This window comes from Balearica regulorum, chromosome 3, assembly GCF_011004875.1.
Source record: "Balearica regulorum gibbericeps isolate bBalReg1 chromosome 3, bBalReg1.pri, whole genome shotgun sequence".
Taxonomy (NCBI): domain Eukaryota; kingdom Metazoa; phylum Chordata; class Aves; order Gruiformes; family Gruidae; genus Balearica; species Balearica regulorum.
This window is the reverse complement of record NC_046186.1, coordinates 124,731,984-124,747,300: the sequence shown is the minus strand read 5'-3', so window position 1 is coordinate 124,747,300 and position 15,317 is coordinate 124,731,984. Positions and strand designations below refer to the sequence as shown.

Genomic DNA, 15,317 nt, shown 5'->3' with positions numbered 1-15,317 from the left:
TAGTTCCTTATTCGCTGGTCACAAAGGCTTCGTAGATCTCAGACAGGACCCAGCCAGTTGAAAAGCAGAGAGTTTGAAGTTCAGTGTCACTGGGCAGTAAGATTTGCAAAGGGCTGTCCTTTTCCATGCACACCGCGATCTGTTGGCCAGCAGTGGTCAGCACTGGTGGTGGTTGATTTATTGAGCTTTCGTTGGTGAATCACGGGTTGTTCATTTCCCTACCGGTGTAGTAGCTGTGCTGGCAGTGTTTGGGTCATCTTCAGCCTCATCTCTTTATTTACCCTCTCCCCCTTTTGATGCAGCATTTTTGGTATATTTTGAGATTTGGATACAAATAGTGAGGTTTGATGGCTCAGCTTTGTCCTAATTGTGAAGAAGCAGCAGCGTCATTGATTTTTACTTCCACTGGATAACAGTGCAGGGTAGATGTTTCCTCTCACAAACTAGGCTGTAAGGCTACATATCTTTAGGGACAGAGTAAAATAGATGTGACTGAAGTGGAATGTGAGCTGTGATTCTTTCCCTGTCTCAGTGGTGTAGTGTCTGGAGATTTAGATTGCTTAAAGGCAGTTAACCAATCCTTCCCATATTCATAGCAAGTTGACACTTAGATCTTCCTAGGTCACTATATGAGGTACAAAGGTGTGAGGTACAACAACGTGTACTTGGCAGGTATGAGAAGTTCTAGCAATCGGTGGCAAAATTTAGTTTGTTGCATAATAATTTGGCTGCTTTTGAATTGTCCAGGCCATGTGCAGAAGTGGGAATGTCTAATTATCGTGCCATTCACAAATACCTGCTTGTCTGCATAAAAACAGTCCAGAATGTTTGTAATCTACTAGAGCATTAGCAGCACTAAGCTTTAGTAACTTGCTAATCATAATCATAATAATAATACACACTGGTTGTGTAACTTCTGAGCTGCTACCAATGGCTCTACATGTCAAAGTAATGGTACAAGAAAAAAAACTGGGACCAAGCTGCATTTCAAAAGTTTATAGCCATTAGGATTCCAATTTAAATGATTTTTGGATGAATGGCTCCTGAAGACGTCGACAGCTTGACCAGTCAGAGCTGCTGGAAACACGGCTGCTCTCTAGGCTATCTCGATCACAGTGCGACAGGCAACGCGATCAACAAAGCAAGTGATGGGCAAGGCCTTGGTTCTGTCTTTGTTTGGGGGTAAATAGCTGTGTGATGTTGTGTGACTGTGGTGGTTTTCAGTTCCTTTAACACAAATCCAATCCACCTAATACCAAAAGTCTGAAAAAGACCTCGATGAATTGACACGTGACCTCCTTTCCCTTGTCTTTAAGATCCAATATCCTAACTGGGATGGTGGAGATGAAATGCATGGTGTAATCTCTCTAATTTCTGCATGTTTTGATTTTGTTGTGTCACTAGGGGAATGGGGAAAGGGGGAAAGGAGCTTTTACAGAAACAAATAAACAGCACAAATTTTTGTAAATGCTCCTGGGCAATTTTGACATCTTTTTCTGCTGACTTGTGGTTAATATCTTGTATAGACTTTTAATACCCCAGTAATGTCATAAATGTATTTAAGGTGGCTGATGTGTATAACTTCTACTGTTCCTCTAGGTTTGCAGAAAGTGTGATTATTACTGTTCCAAACATTTTAGGAATAACAATATATAAAAGAATACGAATTGACCAGCAGAGCAAAGCACAGTAAAATTCACACTGATGTTTAGCTGCTGTTATTTTCCCATCTCTCTACCTATAAAATGGGTACTAATCCATTTATACCTTCTAATTTCCTTGGCCTTCTGTGTCTCCATGGAGTGTGAAAAAGATCTTATTGGCCTGTGTCATTCTCCAGGCAAAGTTTATACACAGCCACGTTGTGCAGGGAAACAGATTAACTGCAAGATACCTCTGCGTTGTGAGGCTTCTAGCTGAACTTTTTTTCCGCTGTCCCTAGGTGGCAGAAACTGCAGAAACAAACGAAATGGTCAATGGAGCTGCAGAGCAGAGGACAAGTTCGAAAGAGTCTAGTCCCGTCCCTTCTCCGACGGCAGACCGCAAAGCCAAGAGTGCCGTTCAGGCCCAAACTGCTGCTACCCTACCAGCCAAAACACAGGAGATTCCTTCAGCTCAGATGGAGGGCTTCTTACATCGCAAGCATGAATGGGAGACACACAGCAAGAAAGCCTCGAGCAGGTAAAGTACTCGATGCTTAAGGCAGGTAGTTGCATCTGAACTCACCAAGATGTAAGACAGTAAATATTATCCCTGCTGCTATTGTCTTCTCACAGCTCCTAAAGACCCATCAGGCTTATGTTCCTGTTGTCATAGGAACTGTGCGTGCATGGTTCAACAGCATATTTGATAAGTTGCAATCTAAAGATACATGGTAGAAAATGCAATGTTAGCCATATTTGGAAGGTGGAAAACTGAGGCATAAAGATACCGTGACTTTCCCACTTCACATGATGAATTTGTGGCAGTAGTGGGATTTGATTCCAGATCTCTCAAGTTGTACGTTACTACCAGAAAAGAAAAATGCGTAGGTGGCAGAATAGAAATGTCCATATTCTTCTGACATTTTCTGTTTGCACATTAGCACTTTCCACCTACTCTCTAATCTGTTCAGAAGAGAAAAGTGGGTGAAGATGATTCTGTGTGCCTCAGTTGATTCCATTCCTAAGGACCTGATCCTGCGGTTCTCAAACAGGCAAAACTTCTAAGATTTCTGTCTGTGCTGGAAAAGCAGACTGGGGTCCTTCTTAACCTAAGAGAGCCCTTGAAACCAAATTTATGACTTGGCTGACAGGGAAAGCGTTGAGTAGCAAGTGGTGAGCTACACCAACATCTGAAGGCTTTGGTAGGAGCCGAAGTACTCAGCAGAGCTGACTGCAGAGCACAAATGAGTACAGTACTGCTATGATTTTTGTTCAGCTGGAGTTCCTCACGCTGGAGAGAGAACTACTTTGAGGCAGTGAAGCTACCAATACTAGTATCTAGGGACTCTTATTTCTAGTAATCATTGATTTTTATAGCTGCAGTAGAAAATGAGGCAGATGATGCTACTAAGAGTGTTTGTAACAATCGAGCATTTCACATGCATTCGTTCGTTTGCAGCAGTGAGAATTCCTTCTACAGTAAAGCGTAGTCATTAAAAGGTCAATCAGTTTCTCACCCAAGTATGCAAACTACCTGGTCTGCCAAACAATCCTCCCACTGTTGGGATGTGCTTATGTGCTATCACAGAGCTCTATTCCATCTGGCCCAAAGTCAGTACTTTTGTCTTGAAGCCACGCTTTTATGAGAGAATGCTGTATTCACATCCTCGGACTGTCCTGGTCTCCATTATCTTATAGAAATAACTGTGTTTGGTTTCTCCAGTTCTGTGAGTAAGAGCATTAGATTTATAAATACTTTTGTTGTTTTCTGTGTCTCGAAGATCATGGCATAACGTGTACTGTGTCATAAACAACCAAGAGATGGGCTTCTACAAGGATTCAAAAGCCGCTGCTTCCGGCATCCCCTACCACAATGAGATTCCTGTCAGCTTGAAAGAAGCGGTCTGTGAAATAGCGGTCGATTATAAAAAGAAAAAGCATGTGTTCAAGCTAAGGTAAACCTGTTGAAGCATCTTGCCATTAGTTTGTGGTGGGTGTGTTCACCGTGCAAATTCGTGGGAGAATCCTGCCTAGGAACTGATCATAATTACTAACTGCAGTATCTGCTTTTCCAAACAAGCTCTTCCCAACACTGAGACATGGTATATTTATCAAAGGCAGCAAGCACAAAACAGTGTCAGAATAATCTGTGCACTTTATTTACATCTGGGACAAGACTAGACATGTCTGCCTAAAGTTAGGGGCCTGCATTTAAAAATGCTGAGCTTTTTCAGCTGCTCCCTATGGAATTAATTGAAAAGAGCCGAATTTTCATGGTTCTGCTCTTTCCAAAATCAAGCTTCTTGTTTAGTTTTTTTTGGTATGGATTTAGGAGACTACTGAAGACATCTATCACGTTTTCAGGTCTAGAACGTGTAGTTACAGACCATTTCATTTTGATGTATGTGAAGTATTTGCTGTTCAAAGGTTAAAAAAAATAAGGCTTTTCCTTCCGAAGTTGTATTTCTGTTTTGCTGATCAATCTTTTAGTGCAAACAGTGAAAAAGTATTCTGTTAATACACAGCTGCTAGGTGATTCTGTCAAAGGAGACTCATTTTATGAACTGATCAGTTTGTGTATTCCAAGGTAGATTTTTTTAAAATTTTATAGGGATACAAGAATCCCCTAAAGATGATAGAATCCATATGCAGCAAAATTTGCTTTATAGCAAGTATTTAGGGAAATATATAGCAAAATATTTAGGGAAATTTACCTTTCTTGAAGACAGGCCTGCAGCTACGTGATTCGTCCTTCATAATATCTTAAAGGCCTCTGAACTGATAATGTAAGGATATGCTGTTCCAAATATAAAGTTAGGCAGAAAAATCAGTTGCCCTCCTTTACACAGTACCTGCATCAGCGCTCTCGAGTAATTGCATGTAGAGTGTTTTCTTTGCTCATTCTCATGAGGAGAGTCCCCCGAGCGCTCACCAGCTCATCATGTCAAAGTCCGTCTCTCCAAGCTGAGAAGGGGTATGTTGTTGGGCACCTGGGAGGCTGAGGTCTCTACAGATCTCACACGCACGCAGGCCTTTCACAGAAAGGTCTAGTTGTGGTCTCTAGAGAGTACACTGGAAATATTTTTCTTAATATTTTTAAAGAAGAAAGCAAGGCAGAATTATATTCTTCCTAGTGTCTGTCTGCGCTGTTATTTTACTGTTTAATACTTAATTTCATAAAGAGATTTTAAAATGCTTTCTTTTTGTGGGGAAAGATCAGGAAGCCTTGCAACACAGCTCCTACTGGCCCTGCCTCCTTCTTCTTTAGATGCCTGATCTGATGTTACTCAGTCTTTTTTTTAATTAATACATATCTTCACATACATTGTTAAATGTATTCCAGTTAAACCGTCTGAGTAAAATCAGATACATTTCTACAAAAGCCATGAAAACTCTGGGTGTTGCCTGTGACTTTTGTCTTTTTAAAGCATTGAGTCGACTTTTATACTGTCTTTTGCAAAAGAGCAAAGATCTGCCCGAAAGAGCAAATACTGAACCAGCAACCGTCAGCTGCTGAAGATCGCAAGCTCTGCAGCGCGTCCTGACATAGTGAAACGCGTCCGCTACCATAAGCATGTCTAGAGACCAGAATATGCAGTGTGCCTGGCTGCCTCTGCGCAACAGTACAAGATCCCAAACCACGAGTCGCTGGGGTGTATTTGTGCCCGTACAGGTGTTATGACTGCCCCGTATGTCTCAGTCTGATGTGCTGTAGCTAAACAAGCAGGAGCGGAAGCAGTGTTACTGCTACCAAGCTAAGTTTGTGGTGGTTGTTTTCTTTACAGATTGACTGATGGCAACGAATACCTCTTCCAAGCCAAAGATGATGTAAGTTTGTTTTTCTTATTGTTTATTACTGATGTGATATCTGTGCTGTTGTACAACAGGAGAAAAATAGCTGCTAGGAGCTCAGGGGTGCGTTTTAATTTCCTGGTCTGTGGTCTTGCGTGTAATGTGTAGATTCAGAAGCTCTCGCTGGCACCACCCGGGCAGCAGGGCTTTTCAGGTACACCTTCTAGTAGACATCTTCTGCAGGTGTGTAACCAGAGGAGTGCCAGCTGATGAGTTAGCGCCGTGTTTCCTTTAGTTTCCCACTTGTATCCGTTCCTTCCACAATGTTGAGTGAATTAGTGAGGGCGTGTGACACACGGATTGTAATGGCTTTCTGCCTTTGGGGCTTCTTGAAGGAGGAGATGAACACGTGGATTCAGGCCATCACATCAGCTATCTCTTCCGATAAAATTGAAGTGTCCCCGACCACCCAGAGCACTCCAGCCTCCAGCCGTGCCCAGACCCTACCTGCCAGCGTCACAATAACCAGCGAGTCCAGCCCTGGCAAACGGGAGAAAGACAAGGAAAAAGATAAAGAGAAAAGATTCAGCCTTTTTGGTAAAAAGAAGTGAACTCCATCTCCACACACTGCACTTCTCTGACCGTTCCAGTGGAATTCCAGCATGCGAGCTCAGAACCAATACGTTACTCTCTGTGCCTCATGTTCCTCAATGTGATTGACATTTTTTTATTTATAGAGCGTTTTAAAATAAAAAGCCAACAAAAAAGAATCTAAAGTTACAAATGTATGAGGTGCATTGGGCAGCTTCTGTAGGAGGGGGAGGACCAGGTTTTGGGGGTTTGTTTTTGTTCTTGTTTTTTTTTTTTTTTTTTTTTTTAAATGAAGTTAATGTAGATTAGATCTTAATATTTAAACTGTTCCTCAATTTTGTGAGGCTGTCTTGGAAAATAACCCACTCCTAGTGCTATTGGTATGCAAGGCAGCGGTGCTTTCGAATCTACTGTGCACATCAAAAACCAATGTACAAATTTTCAAAAATGTTCACTTCCATTTAAGGTTGTTATGCTGAGTCTTGACTAGTAGAGCCTCCCATTACAATTCTAACATTTATTAAAATGATAGTGTATTATCTTTGCTGTAACAGAGTGCAGGTATGCATTAACTTACAGGCAAACCATTTATATCCTGGCGTTGGTTATTAACACAACCTGAAGCTTTTCTGCATCGAGTACGACAGATAAGAATGTTGGTGTACAAGATGGATTAGCAGGCTGATACAGTTTTAAATAATCTGTAATTTCAAAATTTTTTTTTTTGCTGAAATACATTATATTGTATGTTTCAGATAATTCTAGTACAAAGTATAATAAGACTAGATGTATAATAAACCCTCTAAATCATCGGTAAGTGTAAAAGTGGAACTGAAGCATTTACTGGAAAAGTAATGTTACTCAAATGGTTACTTGCTTGTCAGCTGCAGCACTGTGTGTTATAATTTTGCTACATTACCTTGCTATTTGATACATAGTGTGCATTTCTCTGTCACTGTAACTATTGTAATGAAAAATTTTCATCTTACTGCACAATCAAAAATTACATTTAATAGGAATGAACTTTCAATGACTGGGCCTGTAGTCAAGAGTAGTACTGGAACTGGCTTTCAGTTGTATCGAACTGTACCTCTAGACTTTTACCCTATCTGTTAAATATATGCTATGTCATTAAATGCTTTTAAAACTAAATATGCTGGTTAAGTTTCTCATTTCATTTCTGATGATGTTAAATCATAATTTTGAAAGAGGATCAAAAATAAAGTTATTTTAAAATGTCATCTCTGCTGTGCACTGAAACGAATGCCTTCAAATGTAACTCCATTTTTTTGTGTGCTAAAGTTCATACTGAAATAGTTGTTTTCTCTCTTTCCACTTTTCTTCACCTTCCTTTTCCCTTCACTTACCACCTGCCCCCCAAATAAGTGCCAAAGTATAAAGAGGGAAGGAATTAAATCAATGGCTTGTAAAATATTTTGACATAGATATTTTTTCTGAGCAGTAAATCTGGCAGAATCAAGGGAAGTAAGCATAAACTAGGGCAAGTGAAGGAGTTACCTGAACGGCTTATCCGATTGAGGTAAATATCCATGTACTAGTTTGCAGGAAAAGAAAACATTGTTTTAAGTAATCTTAATTCTCCAATTTTCTACCTACCCTTTGCTCAAATGCTTAAGTCCTCAGTAAACCAGGCAATAATTGAACTTTATAATTTACTGAAGACTTGTTGTCCTGCCCAGTTTAAGTTCACTGGGGTTTTTATGTCAGTTTTTTTAAAACACACCTCTCAAGGTACAGCCACCATTGCACTTCTGTGATGACATGCGTTTAGTGCAGCTAAGGTGATTCCGGAGCTCGCTGCTTCCTTGATGCTGTCAGCATTTCAAAGACTAGCATCTTTGCAGAATTTTCTTTAAGTTGGATGCCATCTAGGGCAACATTTAAAAGGAATGGCTCCAAGAAGCCCTAATAGGCATTAGAAGTCATAAAATCACCGAAATGTAAGGGATCTGGGTTTTCAATACCATTTGAGACAGAAAGCAGATAAACTGCAAACTAATGTGTTTCCAAGCGACGGTTTCCTGAACATGTGACCAATACAGTGTCTTAGTTCTTGTCATGGAGTATACTGTGTTTTCTGGGCTTTTCTGTTTCTTTTGGGTTATTAAACAGTCAAATATTCATGCACATGAGTTTTTACTCCTGTAATATGACATTGTTTCAGTCTAATTATTAGTAAAATGTAGGATAACACCACTAGTCTTGTAAGTGTAAAACTTAATACACTATGGAAAGCTGAGGTTTAACATTAGAAGAGGATATGAAACAGTTGATTAAAGTATGTAAAAATGTTGATGCCTTACCATTTTTGTCACTTAAGCTATTAGGATGAGTAATTTAACAGATTGATCCTGACTGCCTGTTGTGTGTAAGCCTGTAGTGTCTTGGTTGAACATGCCTTCAGAATTGTTTTTCTTGTTTTGTCTTGCTTCTTACTGCAATTTGTTCCTGAAAACTACTTAAATAAAAATCCTTTCTGCTTAGGAACTGATTTCAAGTTGCTGAGGAACAAGAGCGAATTCTAGTAAGCCTTGCCTGTTTTTCCCCTTTGGACTGTAAGGGCGCAGTTTCCGTGCAGAGAGAATTGGTGGGTCAGGAAGAGCCTCTTCGGACAAAGCCAGGTCAGAAAAGTCAGGTCGGGTGTGCAGGAGGGAGAAGGAATGGGGGAATCTCGCTTGGGTTATCTGAAGGGACTGCTGGAAAGGATCAGAGGAAGAAGAAGGACCAAGTATGGATGATGGGAAGGGGACTGAAATGGGAGCAGGTTGTTGTTGCCACCCGGGTTAACTATTGCAGAGGTGGCTCTATTACTTTCTAAATTGCACCACTAAGTGTGGCGAGACCCCCGACAGGTGAAAGGTTCTATCCCTTCTGGTTACCACACTGAAGAATGAGTTTAACACTACATTGCAATTTCCTTTGTTGGTAGGTTTTGTGAGATAACCCATGTTTAAGTTATGATTCCTTTGGAGATAGATTGCGAAAGTAATACAGAAGTTGAACCTTAAAAATTTCAAAGAGAATCACTAAGCCAGCCACTTTCCAGCTGAATTGCTATAATTGTTACGAAGAAGAGAAATCATCCACTAGTCAGGTCAGTCTGCCTTCCTTTTTCCCTTCTTGGTGGGAGCGTTGTATTGCGTTCTAAGCTGAGAAGGTATCCGAGAGCTCCACTAGAAGGGCCCTTTCCATATCCCGACAACTGAAGTATAATGAGGGAAAAAACCCAAAACTCATTAGCCATCGGAATTAAGCATGTGTTGGGTGGGAGGGGTTTCTTTTAGATGGATGCAAATAATGTTAATCCATTTGTTCTGCATAGAGAATATGTTCTCTTGCAGGGTTGTACTCTGTATGAGGAAGATTAATGGTGAAGTAAAAGAAACGCATGATTAATTTCTGTTCCCGTGAGATACTGGTTTAGACGGTTTTTCATTTCACCATGTTCTCTTTTTATGATTGAGTTTATAAAGAATGGACTTCAAATGTGGAGGGTCTTTAAGAACATACTTTTGTAATAAATAACTTGCAGGTATCATACAGTTTTGCTTTTTTTTTTTTTTGGTGGCTGTTTTGGCTTTTTCTACCTTGACTGATCACAGGTGGCTGAATAAATATAGAAACTTAAATCACAATGAGTTGGAACAAACATTAGTCCTTTTCATTAAAGAAAACCCACTCAGAAAATCAGACTGTGGTAAATGAGTGAATGTTAAGAATTAAATTAGTGGAAAAAGCAGAGTTCAGCTCTCTGACATGACGGCTCGACCTGTGGACTGAACAATCGAGGTCACATCCTGACAACAGGAGGAACGGGAGCTCTCAGCCAGCCGACGTGGAAGAAGGATTCAGCTTGCTTTCCTGCATCCTGGCATCAAGAAGGTATGCTCTGAGGTCCAGCAGCACAAAGCTCAGGTAAGGAAGCACCGTGTTCTCAGTGCAGCAGAGACTAGCGTCCAGGTTTGGGCTGTCCCCACAGCTGTGTGTGTGCAGGGCCTGGCTGAGGAATCGGTGTTCAGCACTTGAGGCGCTAATCTGTTCTGTTCCTTACTGCCAAATGTGATTTGTCCCTGTTGTCAAGCATCTTTCTCTAGCCTCGTGACTATTCCAGTTCTGGTAGATTTTTATTTCAAAGGATTTTAAACAAGATTAAAGTACAAAGAAGGCAAGGCGTAAAACAAACCCACAGTGCAGTACTGTAAATGTTACGGTACATGGGATGACTAGTGATGATAAAGAGAAATGTACTACAAGGTAGAGCAATTAAATGCAACAAGCAGAGGAGTTTAGGGGGTTTTGCTTCTAATTCAGCTTTGTACCTTTTGTTATGGTGCATTCTGACAACAGCCTAGCGGGGCCAAGGTGTCTTACAACATGTGCTAATGCAATCGAAGCGAACATAGCCGAGTTGCGTGTGCCGTCACCTGACATCCGAGTCACTCGGTGTAGCCGAGGCAGCGGAGTCGCTTCAGCAGGCCCACGTGGTCACATCTGCAGTGTGTCATAATGCAGCATATGCAGCGCACGCCCGGAGCGGCCGAGGGGGAGAGCCTGTGCTTCCCTGTCATCACACCTGCGGGAGAGTCCCAGGACAGAGAAGTGGGAGACCTAAAATGGTCTATTTTGCAATAAAATACTAATTTATTCTGTAAAGTATGAAATGAAGGGCTTTGTGCAGAAGTGTGTATTTCAGAATGAATGCTGCCTTGCTGCTTAAGCTCAGCATCCTGATTAGCCTGGTGATGGTGAACATCAAATCTACAATGCAGTTTAATTGCATGCGTTGTTCTATGTTTGAAGTGTCATATACTTTGTATATTAATGAATTTCACGTAATAATCTTTAACTTTTAAATGAAATGTGTTGTGGTTCATTGTGTTTGAACAGTAGAAACTACCTGGGCCTAACATGAATTTTGTTCCTAGTTTCTTATTAATACTGCTATTTGTTTACTCCCACACCTAGCTGAGAAAAAATTTCCCTTGTTCACAGAGTTACCAGCATTATCCATGAGAGGTCACTCTATCCAGAGGGATGCTTAGCCACCACAGATCCGCTACTGCCTGAGCAGTCGAGTAGTATTTGTGTACTCAAGAGAATTAAGAGCTTGGATGAAAGTTCTCTGAACTTGAAAGAGTCAGATTTTAAGAGAGTTACATAAACTTGTGGCAGGATGAATCACCATAGGAAGGAAGCTGAGTCAAGTATGGCAGCAGGATGCTGAAAGGCGAGGAACACCACCATCCTTGCTGTGACAGAAAAAGTGAGAGCAGTTCCTGTGGGAAGATGAAAATCTCTGCAACCCTGGTAATAATTTTAAATTGATCCCTGAGATTCCATGAAAAGATTATGGAAAGACAGCTCTGAAGGCATGTCGGGATAAAGGCTGGCAGTAAGCTGTTAGGGATTGATTGGGTGTCCCGTTAGGTCTGGGAGACCCCCGGGCAGGGGCAGGTTGCACAGGGTTAGCGACACGGAGGTACGACAGCTGCTCCAGAGGCTGGCTGGGTCTGCCGATCGCGCCGTTTACTCTGCACCTCTGGGCTCTGAGCGGGGATGAGCACAGTGGGCTCGGATAGATGGCTGTTACCGATCTGCCGTATGTGGCAGTGCTGGACTGCACTCAGACCTGCAGCAGAATAAACGTGTTATGGCTGGTCAGGAGGACTTTCCCTCCAGTCTAGGATTTGAAAGAATAGGGTATGTTTGATGTTTCAGAAATGAGCTTGCTTTGCACTCGAGGATGGAAAAGACGCAATTTTTTTCTTTTTTTTCCCCCCTAATGCTGTTTCTGGCCAGATCCTAGCATTTCATCAATGCAAATCAGTATTTCCATCCACAAGGAATAAGAGCTTAGAGCCAATTCCCCTGTTACGATTTTGTAGTTGAATTGTAAAATCACCGAGAGAGGCGTCAATCAGGATTGAATTAATGTAATGCCAGCAACAAACAAACAGAACTAGATCACAGTTCCTGCCTCTGAGCCCTCCCCAAAGTTCTTAGAGATTATATATAATTTTTAAAAAATTATTTGCAGCTCAAATAAGAGATACCAGGTTTTGAAATACCAATTAATATACCATCTCTTGGCATCTGCTGTACATGCATCCACAAAAATATGAGTTATAAATGGTATTTTGTGTAGCAAAGATCTCTAGGACATAACACAGATATTTCTGGGAGGGAAAATCTTTTTTCATTGTTAATCACAGCTCTTAGATATGTACAAAGCAGGCAGGGTATATCACAGAGGATTGGAGTTAATTTGAGATGTGGCACTTTTTGGCATCTTCTATGTGAAGCGTGCTTTAAAACAAACAAGCAAACAACAACAAAACCACAAAAACCCACAAAAAACACACTGAACCCTTCAGCGAACGGTCCCTTCAGCAGAGAGTGAGTGTGATGTCTCATTCAGGTACTAGTCATACAAGATGCTTTATTAGTTTGAGTTTACATTTAAAACAAAAGAAGTAAATGTCATGGGATATACATTCTAGGCTAGGCTAACAGGCTCCTTGCCACGAGGAGAAAAAACGGTGGTGCTATTACAAATTTGTATGTATTGCGTTCTTAAATATATTTTAAAGTGTTACTTTTTACAAGAGTTATGTTAAATTGGAAATACGTTCAGACTACTATTTTTTTTTAACATAAATACCCTTTTTTACTGAGGTGCACACTTCGACTTGGTTTGTATTGCTGCCTCATATTCGTGATACTGAGGATTCCAGAACTCCCTGTGAGTTTTTTAGAGCTTCTAATCTAAAATAAAGCTTATGTTATTTGGCCTTTATCTGAAGAATTACGTTCAGTTAGATTCATGCCCAGTAACAACACTAAAAGGAAAAGATGAAAGCATCAGTGATACTAACGTTGTACTGACCATGAACGGTAGGTTGCAGTATTGAGAAACAGTTCAGCAACGGGACAGATCCTGATGGGAACGTAGTAATGCTTCGGGGGGTTTTAATTGGGGAAAAAATACACAAAAAACTCTCCATGAACGGTAATTCAGTCACCAAAAAATTTTTTTCAACAAAATCCTTGAGAGTGCAGATTATAGGAAAATAAGTGAAACTGAGCTTATAAGTCCACATGGTTTAAGGTTTTAAGGTTTTTCTTTAAGGTTTATTTGGCTGTTGGTTCACAACTCGTGTACTTCATTGCTACAATAATGGTAATGATTTATAATGTCCTTTTTTCTGTTTTTAGTAAAATAATGTGTATTGTTTAACGCCTCCACACTTTGACCATACTAAATATCACAAATAAAAAAAGAATATGCCAAGGTTTTACTGAAGGGTGGAATCAGCTTGGCCACTGTTGCTCACAGAAAGGTGACAGCCGTACAGTCAGAGACTGGAAATCAGTTTTTTGTTTGTCCTTGTTGAGAAGGTGAAGAGTCTATTTGTCACATATATTATTTTTTAAAATGAGAATTTTATAATGCAACAAAAAAAACCATAAAAAGAAAGCTAAGATCACATGGAAGTTATTCCACTGGGTAATACTGAGATAAGAAAGGATGAAGAATTCATTGGAAGTCTTATGAGGTACCCACATGCACTGGTTGATAAAATAATTTTCCACATTCGGATGTTTCAGAGCAGACAAAAAATAAAATAATGAGATTGAAATTGTTCCATACCTAGATGAAGATACTTCACCCGGGTTTCCAGCACAAGTGGATTTGTGTGCCAGTGGGAGATGCAGCACACAGCTGCTCTAAAGCTCTTCTTGCTCCTCTCCTTTTGAGGCTACATAGAGAGTGTGAATATCCAAGAATGTGAGAGGTTACATCCAGTTTCTCTTCCAGGAGAAAACGCTCCGACCTCCATGTCGATGGCTGTGGCAGCTTCATCAGTGGGGCCACCCAAGCCCATTAGACGATCCAACGAAGGGAGGTGAGCAGACTAAAACTCAACAAAATGCTAGCTGTATTTCATTAGCGGTTTTTTGGTGATAGAAGGAAAGTAACGCTAAGGGAATAGTGTAAATAATTACCCAGATTACTAACACACTAACTAATAGTGTAAATAATTACCCACATATACTAACTAACACTACAATAGCAAACCTAATGGACAATGCCATGGGTGACAAAATACTGTATTTTTGTCAAGGCTCTGTTATCTTAAATTAATGCCTAAAGTGCAAATACTATTTCCTAATTACAGTGTAGCTTAGCAGCTTGACATTCAGAGATAATACATCACATTATTAATGCTGTTGATCCTAGAAATCTTTCAGGACAAGCTTTATTGGACAAAATCTCATGCTCAATATTAAACTATTTGCTCTTAAGAAACATTAACTTTTTTATCCAGGGGCATCGCATGGTTCTTCCAAGAATAAATTTTGTAGCAACAAACTATAAGAAAATATAAGAAAATGAGGTATCTTAAACCTTAAGAGTCTCTTTATGATAAAAGGTTTCATTATTTTAAACACATTTTCCAAACAGTTACCTAAAAGGAGATGGGAGAGAGGATTTATTTAGCAATTACATATTAGTGAAGTTTTCAGAGTCCCTAAGCTTCGTTATTTAAAGGAGCGGGAGATAGTCACTCTGAAAGTGCTACACCCTGTATGATTTTGAAACATTTTAAATACCTTTTAAAAGCATTCAGATTACACACAGAACTGATTTTAACATGAGCTGTAGTGTAAACATCAGTGCTAAAACTCTTCGCCACTCCTGAAAGACCTCTGGACGAGAAGGTATTTTACACAGGTGTGCCATGCATTTTGTCCTGAAGACCTGGTATGTTACGAAAGGGAACTTAATGTCTGTGTATGTGTGGACAAAATGTGTGTTTTGGGGTGTGACTGCTAAGAGTTGCCAGGTTAAAGGCTGGAAAAACAACTGGATGCAGTAAAAAGCTGACTGCGAAGAAAGGATGGGCTGATTTTGTTGCATTTTCATTTTTCTAAATTACTGTGAGACTTTTGGATGCAATTGTGAACAAGACAAGCAGAGATATGTATTTTATTGTGTAAATTTGCGTGCGACTTGTGCAACAAGCCACAGCGTTTGAGGGAGGGAGTTGGGTCAACTCGTATTCAACGCTTCCCCCTCTTTTTTCATATTGCTGATGGAAATCTGTGCCCGAGGTAACCCACATGGTGACTGGAAAAGAGCAGCTTTCCCCCACGGTCCAGGGCAGGCTGAACGCTGGAGCCGGGAAGCCCTGGGCTGAGGGTCGCCTCACAGCCCTCAAAAGGGCGGGAAGAGCGGCGGGCGGCCGTTAGGCCCCGCGCGCGCCG

The 15,317-nt window shown here is 40.6% G+C and overlaps 1 protein-coding gene across 4 annotated transcripts in view; it reads left to right on the top strand.

Moving 5' to 3' along the window:
• SPTBN1 (spectrin beta, non-erythrocytic 1) overlaps positions 1-7,178 on the top strand; it is a 132,951-nt gene extending 125,773 nt beyond the window's left edge. For all 4 annotated transcript variants that reach the window (XM_075749917.1, XM_075749916.1, XM_075749918.1 and 1 more), the window contains 4 exons: positions 1,943-2,181; positions 3,425-3,598; positions 5,429-5,471; positions 5,831-7,178. In XM_075749917.1, coding sequence (XP_075606032.1) covers positions 1,943-2,181; positions 3,425-3,598; positions 5,429-5,471; positions 5,831-6,046 — 672 coding nt within the window. In that variant the 3' untranslated portion in view covers positions 6,047-7,178. The remainder of the gene's footprint in view (positions 1-1,942; positions 2,182-3,424; positions 3,599-5,428; positions 5,472-5,830) is intronic.
• Positions 7,179-15,317: the final 8,139 nt, after the last annotated feature.